This window comes from Lissotriton helveticus, chromosome 2_1, assembly GCF_964261635.1.
Source record: "Lissotriton helveticus chromosome 2_1, aLisHel1.1, whole genome shotgun sequence".
NCBI classification, from domain to species: Eukaryota; Metazoa; Chordata; class Amphibia; order Caudata; family Salamandridae; genus Lissotriton; species Lissotriton helveticus.
The window spans coordinates 1,452,817,529-1,452,836,290 of NC_136059.1; the positions used below are offsets into that span (position 1 = coordinate 1,452,817,529).

Sequence of the window (18,762 nt, forward strand, 5' to 3'; positions counted from 1 at the left end):
GACATAGGCCTAAAAAGTGTTGTTTATAAATATATGTCATGACTATACCCAGGGCAGAAGAGACCCCTCAAATAATAAAGATTGGTTTTGTGCTGGCCCATTTGAAGGGGCACTCCAACTTGATACCTCTCAATCCCCCTTCCACTGAGGTCTCTACTGACCCTATGGCCTGCTTGCTGGACATGGACCTACACTGCATTTATGATGGCCTTAACCTCTCCTTGTGGGCTGGAAGCTATGCCACCTATATTCCCAATCCTTACTCTAGAACTTGTTAAAGTTTTTCTTTGATCTCCAGGAGAGACAACACTGCATTGACCTGCTAACCCGGATTGAGGCACATACACACTTCCTACTAGATATTGCTTTTGTTGGGCTTTGATCCAGCCGCGGCCGGCAGTGGGAGTACCTGCAGGGCGGTGACGTGGGGAGGGGCAGGGTAGGGGGTAGTAATGTACGGATTACGGAGTTTTACAGGTAAGTAAACATTTAAATAAATAAAACGAATTTCGTTGCACGCACTGCATCGCATTTGTGGATGCAGTGCACTCAACAAAATTAGTTTTATTTATTTAAATGTTTACTTACCTGGGATGCTCTGTAATCCATACAATACTACCCCCCACCCTGCCCCTCCCCCTCCCCACGTCACCGCCCAACAGGTACTCCCACTACCGGCCGCGGCTGCTTTGATCTTCTGCAGCTTTGATCTTCTGCTATCATGAGTGATTTCTTAGTGGGGGTAAATTGGCTGGTTTGGGGCAGGGACTTGATAGAGGCAGAAGTTCAGAATGGCAGCATCATCAAACTTCTTTAAGGAAAAAAGCTGTTCAGTCAGCCCTTGAACAATATGACGGATTAAGCCTTTAAGGTGCAGAAATACTCTCTTCCATTCTGACAAAGGATACATTTCTTCTAAGGGGTTGTACTCCATTCATTGGCAAGACAATTCTTAATATCACTGAAAGAGCCTAAACCTGTGCTTTCCTTAGTAATGGAAAACCTGCCTTTGCTTCAGAATTGAAAAACTGCATTATGAAAAGTGACAAAGATTTTGTGCCACGTATTTTAAAAGTGCATTACTATGTTTAATGGGTCTTGCTCAATTAAAAAAGGTTATTTTGCAGTTCATGTTATGAGTGTAGTTAGAAATGAAATGTCTATCTTAAAAGAAAGGTTAGCAGATGAAACTGTATTAAATGAGATACAGAGTATGCCGTGGGAAGGATCTTTGCCCGTCTGACAGATGACGTATGAAATCTGCAGATGGGTAGAGGCATCCTTTTGGAGAATGCTGGATTCCAGTTGGAGGAAGAAAAGTCACGTTACATGCTTTGTAACATTATTCTTTGATAAACGCGTTCCTAGATAGGAGTTTCAGAGAAATGAGAGAGGACACTTTTCGGAACACAGGCAGGAAGACTTTAGGAGCCCTTTGAGAGAGACAGACAGAAAGAGATTTAGAGACGCAGAGGAGTTTCATACTTCGACGCAGACATGAAGGGAGGAGAGCAGTAGTGATTTGCAGATGCAGTGAAGGAGAGGGCAGACCTTGATGGAGAGCAAAACGTAGGCCGATTAGATGTAGGTTTAGTTCCATTCTAATTTGTGCTTTGACTAACTGGCTTTACCAAGGCTTATTTGCTCTATTCTTTGTTTCTCTTCATGAGAGATTCTGCAATTATTAATGGCTGATTTCGCCTTATGCTAACGAACTCTTGCCTCTAGAGCTCTTCAGGAGTTCTGACTAACATCATTTTGTGCCCCATTGTCTTAGAATAGAAATTGTTTCTTTATGGAACGCGCTGTTTGCAAATTATGTTGTTTTGTGCTTACTTAATTTTTCTGTTATCAATTCTGTAACCTGATTGATACCTGACTACAGAATGAAGAGTTGAAGATTCTTACATTTTGATTGGAAAATAAATCCCTTTAAAAACACTCACATCTCTCGTTATTGGCTAAAATATTTATTTGCATTTTATGAATTGCTCATGTTTATGTAGGATCTCTCTGGTCATAAACGGTGGCAAAGATCCATCGACCTTAAGCGGAAATCAGGATAAAGGTAATCAGAGGCAATGGTGCCACATTTCCAAGATTTTCCAAAGCGAGATTACCGTGGGATTTCCGCTGCAACATCACCATGGATAGTCGAGCAGTTGCTGCGACCACTTCAGAGACCAGTTCTACAAGAAGGGTGCTGAGAATCGTTCTGCAGCCCTGCCTTATAAACTGTCACATTGGTCTTGATTATGCCTTCAAGTAGGGGTGACTGTGGGCATAAAATATCAGCCTTCCCTCAAGATATAAACATAGGTACACAGACATAATATCGACTCCAAAATATCGTTTGGAGAAAATATCGACTCTAAAATATCGTTTGGAGAAAATATCGACAGGACAGAATATCGACAGCCAAAATATCGTTTTTAAGGTAAGTGAAGTAATATCGTTTTTAAGGTAAGTGAAGTAATATCGTTTTTATTTTTAGGGTTCAGGGTCAGTTTTGGGTTTTTGGGTAAAGGGGTATTTTTAGGGTTCAGGGTCAGTTTGGGGTTTTTGGGTAAAGGGGTATTTTTAGGGTTCAGGGTCAGTTTTGGGTTTTTGGGTAAAGGTATTTTTAGGGTTCAGGGTCAGTTTTCAGTTTTTGGGCAAAGGGGTATTTTTAGGGTTCAGGGTCAGTTTTCAGTTTTTGGGCAAAGGGGTATTTTTAGGGTTCAGGGTCAGTTTTCAGTTTTTGGGTAAAGGGGTATTTTTAGGGTTCAGGGTCAGTTTTCAGTTTTTGGGTAAAGGGGTATTTTTAGGGTTCAGGGTCAGTTTTCAGTTTTTGGGTATTATTGTATTATATTTTATTATTATATATATATATGTTTAATAAATATGAAATAAAAAAATATTTATTTAATTTTCATTAATTATTTAATTATTATAAGTTAATTTAAGTAATTTTAAGTATATTTTAGTAATTAATTATTAATATTAATTTAATTTAACACTGTTTTTAGTAAATACGATATTTTTTACAACTATATTTTTGTAAACGATATTTTTAACTCGATATTTTTGTACTTACCTGTTTGTAGATAGAAACTCGATATTTTGACTGTCGATATTTTCTCAACGATATTTTTGATGGTCGATATTCTGTCCGTCGATATTCTTTCAGTGATCCATAAACATAGTCAGTATTCGATCCCTGGTTCAGAGAGTTTGTTGTCACACAGTTTCATACTGAATTCTTGGGTATCCCTCCAGATGGGGCCATCTCTGGACATACCTCCAGAGTTGTCACTCGGCCAAAGTGTTAGCAAGGTCGATGGACATCTCCAAGAGAGACCTTCTTCAAGCAAGTGTCTCAAGGCTACTTATTAAAATAAGCCATCATGCCAGTCTGGAGAAGAGTCAGGATACTTAATTCCAGAGCTTCCTCGTTCAGAAGAAATCTGGGGCTTAAGAATGATATTAAACTTGAAGGAGGCCCAAGTGTATGCAGACAACCCATTTCTTGATGAGCACCATTCCTAGAATCATCTCCTTTGTTCCACCAGGGTAGTTCATTTAATCCTTGCACTTGGAGGATGCATACATCAACATTCCTTTGCATTCCAGCCACTTTTCTTTCATGGGCTTTCCAATCAAAGATCAACACTTTTGGTGTAACGTGTTGTCTTTCAGTCTCAAATCTGCCAGGATGAAATTAACGCAAGTCTTGCCCCCTGGTTGTATTCTCTATAAGAGGGTTATTATAGTGCAACACTAGTTTAAGGGTGCATACGGGCTAGTTTGCTCACTTTAAGGGCTACTATGGATGATGATTTACTGAGTCCCCTTGCATTGCTTATCAGTAGGTCAAAAGCTTATCTGATTCCAAGTTAGGATCTCATGGTTATTGGGTGTGGTATTCCTACCAGAGGCCTGGTTGGTTGTGCAGCTTTCTAAGCAGATTCCTGCATGTGTTGCTGCTACTAGAGAACCCAGTCAGAAGTGTCCCTCTGTTCAAGCGAACCACTTTGGCCCTTTCCACAGACACTTGGGATATGGCGGGTCTTGACCTGGACTCTCTGACAACCCAGGGACAGTGAAGGATTCCCTCAGTCCTCAAATTTGTTTCTTTTTGCCCTTGGCCCAACAATAGAGTCTCCAGAATTTACTACCTCCATGTCCTTTTCTTCAGTGGTTGAGCCCATTTGTACCTGGGCAAAGGAATGCCTTGAATAGCAGGCATGTAGACAATTTATTCGAAGTGTTACCCTCTTCTCTAGGGCTTCATTGCTCCGAGGAGATGTTCGCTGTCTAGTAATGGCAATTCGGGAGTTCCAGCTCTGGATATGTTTGTGGGAAGGGGCAATGTATTGCTTTACCGGCTCAGCTTTATTGCTTCCTGGATCTGTGGTGTAATGCAAAATGATGCCCCAATGCAGATTGTGAAGAGGGCCCCCAGAATCTCCCATATCTCACAGATATTCATTGCCTAGGGTTGAACGTGGGCCCCTGTCCTGCAGAGTGAAATGAGGGCTACAGACACTTCGTTATAATGGCCGCCAGCCTTCCAGTGTGCCTTTCTTCCCTTTACCCCAGGTTCACCAGCCTCAGCTAAGTGTCAGGGGTGCAGATGAGGAAGAGATCTTGATTGTTCCCATCTTGAGTTGGATGGGGCAGTTCCTCAACTATGCCAGCTTCTAGAAACCCACAAATGGGTTCCGGAGTGCCTCTCTCCCGTCAGATCCACATCCTTCCCCCTGAAATTTCTAAAAGACTGCATTCCTTAGTTGGAAGTTATGAGGCTGGAGACCCAAGCAGTAGTGGTTGTCCTGTATTTTAGCTTTGGTTGTTCGGGCCTCCAGACACTCTGCAACCCATATAGGTTAGGATCAGTACTGTTCTAGAACCTGGAGCAATGGAAGGGTTTTACACCCGTGAGCTTGTGAGCGTCTCAGATCCATCTTTTTCTCAGAAGGGCTTCAAAATCTGTTTGCCATTATAGACAATCACATGGTCCTTCAACCTGATTTGAATCTTCAGAAGCTAAATTTGCCTGGGGGGGGGGCACGATATAGCGCTTTGTAGTTTTAACTCCCAGTTCCAATTCTCGAAGTTCAGAATGAGGCATAGCCTAGTTTTCATTGAACTTCATGGTAAAACAGCATTCTCCTCCTTTATGACCTTTGAAAGCCTAAATCAAGACCTGTTTTGACACATGCAACTTTTGCCAGGTTTTACAGGGCAAAAGGTGCAGAGAAAAACAATTTGCAGGTCTGAGCCCAATTTGTGCACAGCTAATGTGGCACAAAGATTATTTGCCCATATAGGCACTTTCCTTCGGACCTGGAATGAACTCTTGAATGTACACAAACTTGAGTTCCTTGCCTTCATTTGTTATCCCCAGACAGGAGAAATTGGGTGGACCAGCTAACTTACTATTGTAACTCTAATCTTTGGATATTTATGATAGGCACAGCTTCCCCCAAAATAGTCCAAAAGGCTTGTTTAATATTTTAACCTCAGTCTTGGAATATATTAGGGAAACTTCAAAAACCTTCCTGATGGTGTGACCTAGATTTGACATGTAATATAGCGTCTCAGTGCAATTGGCACTGCTACTGCCCTAACTGCGCAGCAAAAGGCAAACAAAAACACCTGTTAATACTATACAATTCAGGGGATCGCCATTTTGACTTTGGAGAATTCTGGGTTAGGTTAAATTTGTTAGAGGGATTGGTTTCCTGTTTGGTGGAGGATTTCTCGGGTCCAGTCGCATAGAAAAATCTCTAGCTCCATTCTGGATATGCCTTTGGTGCTTGTCTCTCTCCTAGGCCTGCCCCTAGTCACATCTCCACAATTGCTTTCTATAAGGTTTTGCTTTGAGTGGCACTCACCGCAGCCTACCGATAGGAAGAGCTGGGTTTACTGTAATTGCTTTCTAGTGTTATGTGGTCCTTGTTCATCTGTAAAGTAGCCTCTTTCCATAATAAGGAGGGAATGCTTTTGGTATTATTTTCTGAGGTAGCATCTCTAGACGAAGCTCGCCCCCATGATTTAGATAATTGCAAGCCTGGGCTGATTCGCTTGACTCGCAATGATAAGATTCATTTCTCGTTGCTGAACTTTGATTCTGCTCATCAGAGTTGCAAACCTTCCACTTCTACCTTGCATAGTTAGCTCTGAGCTGTTATTTCTGCAGCCAATATTTTGGAGGAATATGTCAGGTCTGAGGATATTGTTGGCAGATCCACTTTCCTAGGTGCTTGAGTGTGTCTCTGTAGGATATCTGAGATTTGGCTTTATGAAGTTCAATACAATACTGAAAGATGAATCTTTGAGGATGAAGTTGGAGAGAGTCAGGGCATAAGTTTGGGCTCAAGTGTCTCATCCACTGCTACAGCGTAGGGAGAGTTTCTAATATTAGACTTTGCCCTCAGTATATCAAGTCTGCACTGGCTTTTTGTGTGGTGGGTGTTGGGAAGGCACATAAGTTGATTTGGGTGCATCCTAATACTAATGGACTGGAATGAAAAGATGATGATGATGCAGTCCCTCAGATACTTGCTGCCACTATTATTACTGTCAATGCATCGTAATTGTCCTTGTACTTACAAAGCTACGCTCCCTCCTATTGGTGGCTTACGGTTTTGTCTTCTAGGTGCTTGGGGAGTCTAACAGGATGAGTGGTGGCATCGTTTCTCGGTTTTTGGGAGCATGATCTTGGCGGTAGAGTATACTCTTGCGAGGAACGACTTTGAATTGGGAAGGTAGTAGGATGCTTGTCTGACACTTGCACACACTTCACATTACCAAAGGAGCGAGCGGAAGAAAATTGATTCAGAATATTGACATTATCTGCAAGTAATTGATTATTACTGTTTATTCGTGCATGCATTTTGCAGTTTAAATGTTGAGATCTCATAGGTGGGTCTGGGGAAAGGACGTACGGGGCATAAGAGCTGGACGAGATATCTTTCTTAGTTTTCTTCGGCTAATAGTCACAGATTCCAACAAACAATTCCAGCTGACATGCAGCACAATACAGGGATGAGCAAGGAATACAATTGTACATTTGAATTGAAGTAAAGTCGATGAGCGAGTGCTTTTCTCAATTATACATGTGCGGGATATTTGGAAACCCATGCTGCCATATTAATACAAAGTCTCCAAACACATACTGCTGGCCCAAATGGGCAGCCTCCTGGTTTGTTCGTAGATCAGACCTACCCTGTCACCCACAAAAGGCTGATATCTTCAGCGATCCTACTTTACATTTTAAGAATATAATTCAAATAAATATAGTTAGGAAGTCGTGACTAAGTTGAAATAAAACATGTTAGTGCAACAGGAAATGTAGGTGAGAAGTAAATGTGTCTCCCCACAGGCGCCTTTGGCAGCAGTGGGGTACTGTTGAATATCTGACGTGTGGTAAAAATATCCTTGGATTGAAAACACTATTTTGGCACTTGTAAACCTACACACACAACGGTAAATACCGATAAAATGTACTCATTATAAAGATACATTGGATTATTCTGTAAAAGTCATCAATATTTTCCAAAATAAATACTATAGCATTACAGTTAATAGAACACTGGACACAGACAGGCCTATCATCATCAAAAATGGACAGTGCATACGTTCAACATCTAAGTGCAAATTCATTGTATGCAACACACAGAATACAATAGCAAATCCAGTCCCCTCGGCAATGGAGCATTGCTGCAAACAATTCATTCCAATGTAGATCAAATAGAGAGCTAGCCAAGCAAAGATGTAGCAGATAAACGTCATCAGGTTGTTAACAGGCCTTTCTGCAAACAGTACTTCTTGCCAGGAGAGCATGCAGTGGACACTGCACTGCGCCTTCTTGTTGGAATGCAGACAGTTTGGCTCGCTGAAAATCAATACCTTCCCGGTGAGGGTTATTTTCTGTACGGTGCGTATAGGTGTTTGCATTAGTGGAAATCAGTGGCCAGGAAGGCATCGGCCCCAAACGTACACTAAGGTCATTTCTGGTCTACAGAGATAAAGACAGTTCTGTTGAAGGGTAGGATGCAGCGCTTGTCAAGAGATGCCACGTCTTGATAAAGCTGTATTTCTGATGTGCAAATATCCTTAGCAAGAGAGGAGAGCAGGCAACAGGACGGTTACATAAAGAAGAAGCTACAGAAAAGAAAAAGAAGGAAAGAAAGACGAAACCGATTCAGTAAAGAAAAAAACTGCAAATGTAATCAGTGACAGAAATACAGAAGAAATAGATATTTTCATGGGTGAAGATGGAGTAGTTAGAGTGACGTGGAAAATTGATGTGATTAAAGTTTCTCAGTTAGTTCACACAGGACTCAAATGAATGCTGTGACCATTCAAGCACACTGGTAAGTCCCCGCTGGGCCGCTTTAAGGGATGGTTGGGCTGTCATGGATAAATTCTGCCTGCTAGATTCTTCTCAGCATGGCTTCCGGAAGGCGCATAGTACGGAGTCAGCTCTCACAGTGGTGGTTAACAACATTCGCACCAAGGTCGACAGTGGTCAGACTACCCTTCTGATCCTGCTCGACCTTACAACCGCATTTGACACCCTGTCCCCCACTATCCTGGTCTCTCGTCTTAGTGAGATGGGAGTGGATGGGTCCGCCCTGAGCCTCTTGGCATTGTTCCTTAACCAGCGTAAGCAGAGGGTCAAACTGGGTGACTTCCTCTCCCCCGCTAAGCCTGTGCAGTGTGGGGTCCCTCAGGGCTCCTCCCTGAGCCCCACACTCTTTAACATCTATGTGGCCCCACTTGCCAGGCTAGTAAGATCGTTCGGATTGGAAGTACTAACGTATGCTGACGACACCCAGATCATGGTTTCCCTCACTCAACCTGTGGAGACTGTGGCCTCAAACTTTAGGAACTGCATGGAAGCCGTGGCAGGCTGGATGACCAAAAATGTCCTAAAATTAAATGGGGAAAAGACAGAGGTCCTTGTTTTTGGAGGTAAACAGGCGGTCTGGTCGGCTGACTGGTGGCCATCTGCCCTTGGAACCTGCCCTACACCCTCCCTTGCAGCTCGCAATCTGGGTGTAATACTCGATACCACACTTTCCGTCGACAAGCAAGTCAATAGGACCGTTTCCACCTGCTTTTGGGTCCTAGGGATATTGAGAAAACTCTCACCCTACCTCTCCCTGGATGCCAGGAAACAACTTTCGGTTGCCCTTATCTCCTCACGCCTAGATTACTGTAATGCTCTTTATCTAGGCATAAATAAGAGGCTGGTCCAACGTTTACAAGTTGTGCAGTATGCAGCAGCCAGGTTTGTTGTTAACGCCCCAAGACGATCATCAGGCACTTCTATCAGAAAAAACCTTCATTGGCTCCCTATGCAGTCTAGGATAAACTTTAAGGTTCTATGTCTCACCCAATGTGCTCTCCATGGATCCGGTGCAGAAGACATTAGGTCTCTTATGTCTCTCTATACCCCTGGCAGGGCTCTGCGCTCTGCCAACAAGAAATTTCTGTCAGTCCCGCGCACTGTGAAGGCCAGATGGAGAGGGAAGGCCTTCTTTGCACTTGCCCCGAAACTCTGGAACTTACTTCCAGACGAACTCAAGGGACTTGTGTCCCTCGCTCCCTTCCGCAAAGCCTTAAATACCTGGCTCTACACAGGAGCCTACCTATAGGCGACCTCCAGCTTTATCTTTTATTCAGCTATTCCATCTTATGCGCCTTGATGCCTTTGGGCTAAGTTGTGCAATACAAATTTTACTTCATTCATTCATGAACCATTGCACTGTTCTCGCTGCACCGCCTTGAGAGGGCCCACGCCGTTAGGGCAGCCCACTTGGTTCCCCTGAATAAAAGAAGCACCCTTCTACAAAGTAACAATGGATTGGTTACAAAGTGCTGTAACACGCGCATGCTCGTGGACATCAAAGACTTCCTACCCCCTCAGACTTTACGCGGGATCAAAAAAGTATGTACGATGAAGGGAGTAGCATGACTTCCATTTAGCACTGCAGCAGCTAGCTTTCCATTATTAAGCGCTGTAGGGTCAGCCTGGATACTCCAGCCCCTACTGCTGTGAGTAGGGTGTGTGTGTATGTGGGGGAGTGCATTGTGGGAATCGGTACAGGCAACACACTGGGGACAATGCTTGCTTTGAAATAGGACATGGTTGACATATCAATCTAGGGGCTGTACATGCAAGTTCTGGATTGCTTGTCAGTGGTGCTATACTAACCAGGACAATCTGCATACTAGCATCGCCATTCTGCTTTATATTCTACAATGTCGGTTTTGCCATCACCTTGATGCTTTACATACCATACCAAGGTGGTTACTAGCTGGCAAGGCAGTGATGCTTAACATACCCCCGCAATGTAGTTTGTGGCCTGGCAGAGATATTGCATCTAGCAGTAATGTATATATTTGCAGGGCAATGGTCAGTTTTCATACTGAATAGACCCAAGCATCATTGCAGGGTCTGGACCGTGCCTTATAATAAGTCAAATGTACAACTCCTAGCACCCTGGATAGTGAGGCTTTCAATACAAGTTGTCCCTGGTACAGTAAACATCGATGGCCATTACAGACTGAAACAGAATTGTACACTGGTATTTTCTCTGCAAAGGATTAAGATATGGCGATTCGCTCTGACATTGACAGCAGATCTCGTGGCTCAAATACCTGCCAGATTTTTGTACCAGCTTCATTTCTTTTCAAATTGGGTAATAAATCCTCCGACAGAACTGATCTCAATTTTCATTATTTACTTTTCTAATGTAATGTACATTATATGTCCTTTCAGTCAAATTTTAAAAATTGTACCTTACAATGTTCCAAAAATTTTCGGATGGTTAGGAACCCCACCTAAATTGCCCTGTTTCAGGGTGAGTTCGCTCACTACGCTCGCTTCTGCAGTGCAATGTGGGTGATTTAAACTTTTTGCCAGGCCCAAATGAATGTCGTGCCAGAGGCCTCACCGTGAAGTAATGTTACTAAATGGATCACTAGACAACTGTGTGCATCACACAGTCAAATATAGCCCAGATGATACTGGCACGTTTGAATTTTGTTTGGTAGGCCAGCAGTTATATAAAGAAAAGTGAAAAGTCTACAGCACTGACTTGCTAAGTACAGTTATGAGTCCGCAATTAAGCCAATCACTCGGACCTAAATATTTTAGAAACACTATGGGGCATATTTATCTTAAAGTTGCATCGCTTTTGCACCACACAGCGGGGTGGAAAATTGCCGCAATCCTTAAATTTGATTTATCAAGCTACGCAAGGCTACCTTGCGTGGCTTGATGAATCCAGGATAATGCAACATAAATGGCTGAGTTGTATTACTCTGCCCTGGGACGTTTTTGTTCTTAACGCGTCTGTGAGAAGTTGGCCTGATGTGCAGTGTTCACTATTCTAGTGATCACTATATATCAGTCCAAACAACCCTTATTGATGATTGGTTGTAAGTCAACCTTATAGACCAGCTATCCTAGTAGCATGGATACGAGCAGTCTAAGGCTAAGACTCTAGAGGGCGTGTTAAGCCAGCTGTTTTACCATCACATTACCCCTTGAACACCCAGTGAAAGGACACCACACAAGTTGTTATGAAAATAAACAGTGTATTTATTTATAACAAGACTACCCTGGCTCTTTATGAGACAGGGAGCTAAGCACACAACAAAACTCTTATAAAAATACTTCAAGTCGCACAATTTACACAAATGCCCGAGGGGCACGAAAAACCATATACTCTAAAAGTGGAATGCGAATTACTAGCAGGTAAGTAACGATTCTCAGAGGCTTTATAAACGCTAGGCCTACAATACTGAACACTCAGGTTAGGAGCAGGAGGCCTAGGGACACCACGTGCAGAGTGGGAACTCTCACGCGTAAGGCGGGAAAAAGCCTATGGAAGCTAGTATTCACAAAGTTAGTGTTCTCGGGCGAACCCGACTAGGTAGGTCAAAAACGAAAGTGGATCTGGACCCTTGGATAGTGAGGCTATGCTGGGGCACCGAAATGCCGAAGTTACCTAGCCCAGGGGCTGCAGCTGCATAGGTCTGAAAAGACGTCGGGATTCTTCGTTGACGAACCAGGAGCCTGAAGGAAAGGAGTTGCTGGCAGGCGACCAGTGAAGATTGTTCGAGTGATCCAAGCCTGGATCGAAGATGGATGACACCTGAAAGCAGAGGGGACCAAGTTCGTGACTACTAGCCAGTAGTCAGGTGGCACCAGGAGGGCACCGGATGGTAGTCACCTCGACTAGGTGAGTGGGCGACGCTGTGCTCTGTAGTCTCACGGACCAGGAGGCGTTGTCGGCGACCAGGATGGAGGTACGAGCTGTCCCACGATGGATGATGCTGTCGACGTCGCTGGACCCAGGATTGGGGCAACAAGTCTTGGCAAATTCAAGCCCACGCGGTGGACCTAAAATGGCGTCTGGGGTGGACCAGGAGGGTCCAGGGTGCTCCTCTTTTGGAAGGGAGCAAGGGCCAGTCTGGAGCAACCAGACCAGCAGCAGTGATGTCGTCGGGCATCGCTAAGAAGGCCACAAGCAAGCGGGCTAGTAGCCAAACAACGCGGTGAGCAGCGACAAGCAGAAGGGCCCCACGCAGATCGTGGAGATGCTGGGAGGCTGAACTTCGGTGCTGGGGCTGCTCAGGGTCGGGGCTTCTCGGACCCCAAAGCACTCACCAGAGGATCCCTCGGTGGTCGTGCTGGAAAGAAGTTGTGCAGTCTTGAAGATGGCCGGTCCCTCGAGGTCTCGTTGCACCCACGGTTCTCAGCTGGGCTGTAGAGGTGGGTAGAGGTTAGAGGTGCCAGGGAAGCCGGTTCTCGTCGAGCTGGGCAGTCGGATTCCGGAGGAAGGACTTACAGCAGACCGCAGTGTTCTTAAGATGGTGCCTGCGGATGCAGGGTGACTACTCCTTAGTCACAAGGGAGAATCTTGAAGAAGAAATCTTGAAGTCCTTTCGTAGAAAGTCGTGTCTTGATTCCAAAGATGATCTAATTTGGAAGGGGGCCTGCTCCTACCTTTATCTTGGAAAAGGGGGCTGGCACGCGACTAAGTCCTGCCCTATGGGTGGGACCAGGAGGGGGGTGGTTACACCCCCTTCCTTGGCGGGCTTTTCCCCAGCTCAGGGTCTGGAGTGTCCCTGGAACTGGTTCAGGCCGGCCTATGCACAGTGAGCACCGGGGTGCCACTTGCAGTCACCTTCCTCTGTAGCCCTGCCTACCTAGGATACACAAAACCCTGTCTGGGACGGTGCTGGCACCGCCCCTGGCAGGAAACCCTTTGTCCTTGCCTCCTGCTCTGGGAGGACTCCCAGCAGCAGGAGGGCAGACTTGTGTCTCGGTGGCAGCATCCATTTTGTGGATGCTAAGGCTCTGTCTGACCTTAACCGGGGTTACAGGTTACATCCATGTCGTGTCCCTCTAGAAGGGTGGAATGCTAACCCCGTCGCCAGAATTGGCGAGGGGTTAGTATTCCAATTCGTATGACACCTTACTCGACATGTTTTGATAAAGCGATACCAGAGTTGGCATATAACCGCGAGGATTATAATGCACTTAAGAGTATATGGTATGCGATATCATGGAAACGGCTAAGGGATGGATCCCGAAAGCCGCAGACAGGCTCAGCTCATGCCAGAGCACTATCTCACACGATTCCAAGCACTCTGCCTTCAGGATTGTTAAGGCCTGCCATAGGAGTGACTGATAGGAGATCTGTGTGTCCATTTAGGTTTAGATATAGGAATACTATATCTAAAGCAAAGGGTGATTACACCACCTTGCCCCAGCTGTCGTGCAGCCAGTTGTGTCAGATTTAGTTAGTCAGTCCAGGGGTGGCATAATACATGCTGCAGCCCCTGGGAGACTTCTGGGTGCACCTCAGCCCTGGGTACAGGGACTTGAGAGGGCCCAGTGCCAATTCAGTACCTGGGTACAATTTGGATAGAGAGAACAGCTAGGCTGTGGGTCTGATTAGCAGGCCCACAGCCAGGGAAAGTCGTAAACCAGTGAAGCAAAAAGCAAAAATCTGGGTGATCATAGGATTGCAGACCCTACTCTCCTACAGCGTCCATCCATAGATTCTGAAGCATTCCCAGATTTACCAATACTTGTAGACCTGGGAGTGTGTCAAAAGGCTACGCCTTGCCAGGGGAGGCGTAACAAAAAGAAATCTCTTTATTTCTACTGTTTTTTTTCCTCTTTCTGTGAGTGCTCCATTCTACAAGAAAGAGGAAATTGTTTCTCAGGATTGTTTTACTGTGTGAAGGTGCTCCATCTGGCACAAAAACAATTCTGCTTACAACGCAGGCACCCTTGCACCATCATTGAGTGGAGTGTCATTAAGTGGTGTGTTGGAGAGTCAAGTGGAGGACAGTGTCGTACAAGTAGTGCCGTAGAGTGCAGTGGTGTAGACTTGATATGCATAGAATGGAATGGAATACAGTGGAGCGACGCAGAGTGGAATAGCGCAGAGTGGAGTGGTGTAAAACTGAGTGGTGTAGAGTGCAGTGCCGTACAGTGGAGTAACGTTTGAGAGGAATGGCTTAGAGTGGAGTGACGTCGAGTGAAATATTATAAAAAGAAGTGGCGGAGAGTGCAATGTCATAGAGTATAGTGGAGTAAAGTAGCATGGAGTGGTGTAGAGGGAGTTGTGCAGAGTGTTACAGAGTGACATAGAGCAGAGGGCAGTGATGTGTCATAGAATAGCATGTAGTATAGTGTCTTAGAGTGAAGGGGCATGTCGTAGAGTGGAGTGGAGTGTCGTAGAGTGGGATGGCTTGGAATGAGGTATTGCAGGGTGAAGTGATGTGAGAATGCCACTTTTAGAAAGTTGCAGTTTTCCTGCCTTAGTCCTTTAGTGTCTGTAGCCTGGCTCTGGGTCCCATGACTGGGTGTGGCTGACAGTTGGGTTTTGTGTTTTCCTCCTATACAGCCACACACAATAGAAAACGTAGGTATGCCTGAATGGCCCGTCACTGGCTGGATGGGAGGGCAGAGCTGAGCACAGCCCTACTTACACTTGAATATGCTGTGTACTGCCTCCCCATACAAGGCTGCAAACCCCCTGTAGTTAGTCTCAAGCCACAGCAGGGAATGCAAGAAGCCTGTGGACGTCAAAGGGAAACCTCTAGAAGCTTCTCCCACTTCAAAGGAAGACTCAGTTATATTGGACCTCAGAAACCAATCCCCTTTGTACACTTCTGAACCTATGGAAACTCTGGCAGGAAGTAGGACTACTGTGCTGCTGAAAGGACTAATACTCTGCTGGACTGCTGTCCTGCTGGACTACTGCCTTGCTGCCCTGTTAAAACATTGTCGCCCTGCACAGCCCACCAACGTGAAGTTGCGTCAGCCAGACCCTTTGCGCTACAGCATTGACCACTCACAGGGATCGTAATTTTGAGGCACCACCCAGACCATTTGCGATGACAACAGGATATGCTTTCTACAGTGATGACCGGCTTGCGCACTTTGCCACTGGATTTAATCTAGCCTGGCTGATGAAGGGTGTTACCCAGAAACCGGTCCCAGGATGCTTTTTTCCGGTTTAGGGAAGACCTGGCTTGGCAGTTCGGGCTGGACTGTTCCCATGAGGCACAGGGTCAAAACTGATTTGCATATAGCTGGGTCTGAACTGAGGTGGCGAAGTGAGATAAAGAATGATGATAGATTCGACCCAGATCTGTGACCGAGGGTGAGTGTCTGAAAAGTTTCAGCGCTCCGTCCATCATCTCCTTGTGTTTTCTTTGTTCACCCTATGTTGGCAGGGTATGCCCAGATGTGGGTCCCTTGCTCACTTTGCCACTAGATTCATGCTAGCCTGGCAGATGAAAGGTTTTACCCAGAAACCGGTCACAGGATGCTTATTACCGGTTCAGGGAAGACGTGGCTTGGAAGTTCAGGCTGGACTGTTCCCATGAGCCACAGTGTCAAGACTGATTTGTATAAAGCTGGGTCTGAACTGAGGTGGCGAAGTGAGCTAAAGAATGATGATGGATTCAACCCAGATCTGTGACAAGGGGTGAGTGTCTGAAAAGTTTCAGCACTCTGACCATCTTCTCCTTGTGTTTGCTTTGTTTGCGACACCAGGCCTGCTCTTTGTGCTACATCGATGATCCCCTGCACGCTTCTCTGATCCTCGCGGCCCCCTACACCGTGAGTGGGACTCTTTGCATTGGACTGAGAAGGTAACTTTTTAGCAGGACTAACCTGGTCCCTGTTTCGGATTTGCGCTCCATCCTGGTCAGCCTGAACTTGTGACTTTTTCCCAGTCTTACTCCACCACATAGCCGCGAGTAGCGCTTTGGGTTGTTTGGTGGGATTTTCATGTAAATCTTTAAAATTGCCTAACTCCAGTTCTCCCGATTGGATTATTGACGCTTTGGTCTTGTTTTTCTTTTTTTTAAACCTACTCTGTTTCTAATCTGGTGTATGATCCCTTTAGTGGTGTGTTTTTATTTTATTACTGTTCGAAGTGCTGCATAAGTACTTTACACATTCACTCTACGTTAAGCCTGACTGCTTTGTACCAAACTACCAGAGGTTTGAGCCCAGGTTAATTTGGGGTTTGCTTGTGCCTCACCCTGAAAAGGATTGTGGTTCTTACTTGAGTAGGGTTTCACCCCCCTCAGCCACTAACTCAATTTCTTACACTTTGATTCTATTGGCTGCTTGGATGTGCCTTTCACTGGAATACATGAGGGACTATTTAACATTCGAAAAGCGCACTCTGACATCTCATATTTAATAATCTCATCCAAGCATGGTGTAAAGCAGATTTTTTTTTATTATTTTGAACTGCAGCTGTCATGTGTAATCGTTTTTTCCAGTACTGAGTGTGAATGTTAGACCTACTGAGTTTGACAATGCTTCAGCAAGATATATCTGTTGAACTGTGCAATTCCAACAACATGTACCTCCATGTCCATCCTCCTATATGGGGACATCAATTTGCCTTTATAACAAAGACAATTTTGCAGGGTTTAAGTGGGATTTTAAAAGCAGGGTCACTAAAAGAGATGTAGCATAAGAAGAGTAACTAGGAATAATTTCCAGGAGGTGTGGCTGTGTAGATAAGTATTTGGTATAAAATGTAAACTAAAATCCTGTTCTTCCCATGGCATATCCCCTAACTCTCTTCCCTCAGAGCCTTTGGACCCTCATTGGTAAGTAGCACGCTTTACAAGTACTCTGATTGAACCAGTATTTTGGTTCCTTTCATTGAGCTTTCTGTTATTGCATCCAGACATGTCACACAGTAACGTACACACACTTAAAATAAGCTAAACATGTTGGCTTTGCCAATGCTTGTTTGCAATATCCGCTAAATAAGCAGCAACGATTTTGTTGTGAATAATTAGAATTGAAAATATGAGTCTGAATTAAACATTACGAAAAGTCTGAAGAAGGGGCAGTACTATTCAGAGTATTTTAATAACTCCTGTTTTTTGCTTTACACAATTATCGTCTTCAATCTCTGTTAGACATTTCCGCCTTTTTTCTCCTCCCATCATTCTGAAATTTTCCATCTGCATATTTTGCACCTCAACTCTTTCCTGTTCAGCACCCTCTTTTCGGTCTTGCACACATTTCCTTCACTTCACCATCCCCCTAGACACAACACACCCACTCATCTGTAAGCACTGCATTTTCTTTCACCCTGTTTTTCAACAGTTGGTAACTTCTTTACACACTTGTGTGCAGAACTGCAATTACAACTGGCACACATGACATTGTTCTCTGCAGAAGCCAAGAATTGGATATAAAAAAAACAGGTACTTACCTGTAATTATGGTTTTGCAGCTTGAAACTCTTTCAGATTCACATGCTCTGCACAGTTTTGTGTTCATGTTTGGGTTTGAAGTGTCCTTCTTTTCCTTAAACGTTTCTCTGTTAGTTTACGGGTATCAGTCGACATAGCCAGTGATGAGGCGCCAGTTTGTACCCGTCATGATAGATTCTTTCTTTTTTTTCCCTTCTACTAACCTCCAGCAACGGGGACATGGGGGTGGGGTCATATGTGAATCTAAGAGTTTTAAGTTGCAAACCATAATTCAAGGTAAGTAACTTTTTATGCACTAAGTAGCTTCTAGATTCACATGCTTGGCACAGATTATGTAACAGTATTACCTACTTTAAGGAGGTGAGCAGAGGAGGGAGTGGAAGCAAAAATATTTCTAAGTACAGCTTGTCCAACTTCAACATCCTTATATGATTGTAAATCAATGCAGTAATGCTTTGGGAAAGTATGTTCTGAGACCCAGGTGGCTGCCTTTCAATATTTCTTGCAGACAGATGGTCGCCATAAAAGTCATAGTCACCCCCTTCTTCCTAGTAGAGTGTGCCCTTGGTTAGAAAGCGACGTTTTGTTTGCTGAATAGATGTACGATCCATTCAGCTATGGTATCCTTTGAAAAAGATACCCCTAAGGCCAGGGCTGTTTGCTTTTCTGATACTTTGTGTTGCCTGGATGTAATAAATAAGAGCACTCCTGGCATCCAGTGTGTGTAGAGCTCGTATTGCCGCATTAGTAGGCTTTTGGAAGGCTGGTATAATGATAGTCTGGCTCATGTAAGAAGGCGAGATGACCTTGGTCGGAATTTTGGGTGTGTCAACATTTTTACTTTATACTTGTGAATGGAAATGTATGGCTCATGCACCATTCAAGCTTGCATCTTGCACTCTCTTCTTAGTGATTGTGATAGCTACCAAGAACATGTTTTTGTAATGGAAGATGTTTAAGTGGTGTCTTATGCATGGGTTTAAAT

At 44.5% G+C, this 18,762-nt stretch overlaps 1 protein-coding gene across 2 annotated transcripts in view; it reads right to left on the minus strand.

Moving 5' to 3' along the window:
- Nucleotides 1-6,458: 6,458 nt before the first annotated feature.
- The window catches only part of SEPTIN11 (septin 11), a 606,565-nt gene continuing 594,261 nt past the window's right edge, over nucleotides 6,459-18,762 (minus strand). Inside the window, exon 11 of one of the 2 annotated variants that reach the window (XM_078676377.1) lies at nucleotides 6,459-8,151. Coding sequence is in view for 1 of the 2 variants with exons in the window: in XM_078676379.1 (XP_078532505.1) it covers nucleotides 8,136-8,151 (16 nt within the window). In the remaining variant the exon portion in view is untranslated. The remainder of the gene's footprint in view (nucleotides 8,152-18,762) is intronic. The other variant, XM_078676379.1, reaches the window with a different exon arrangement.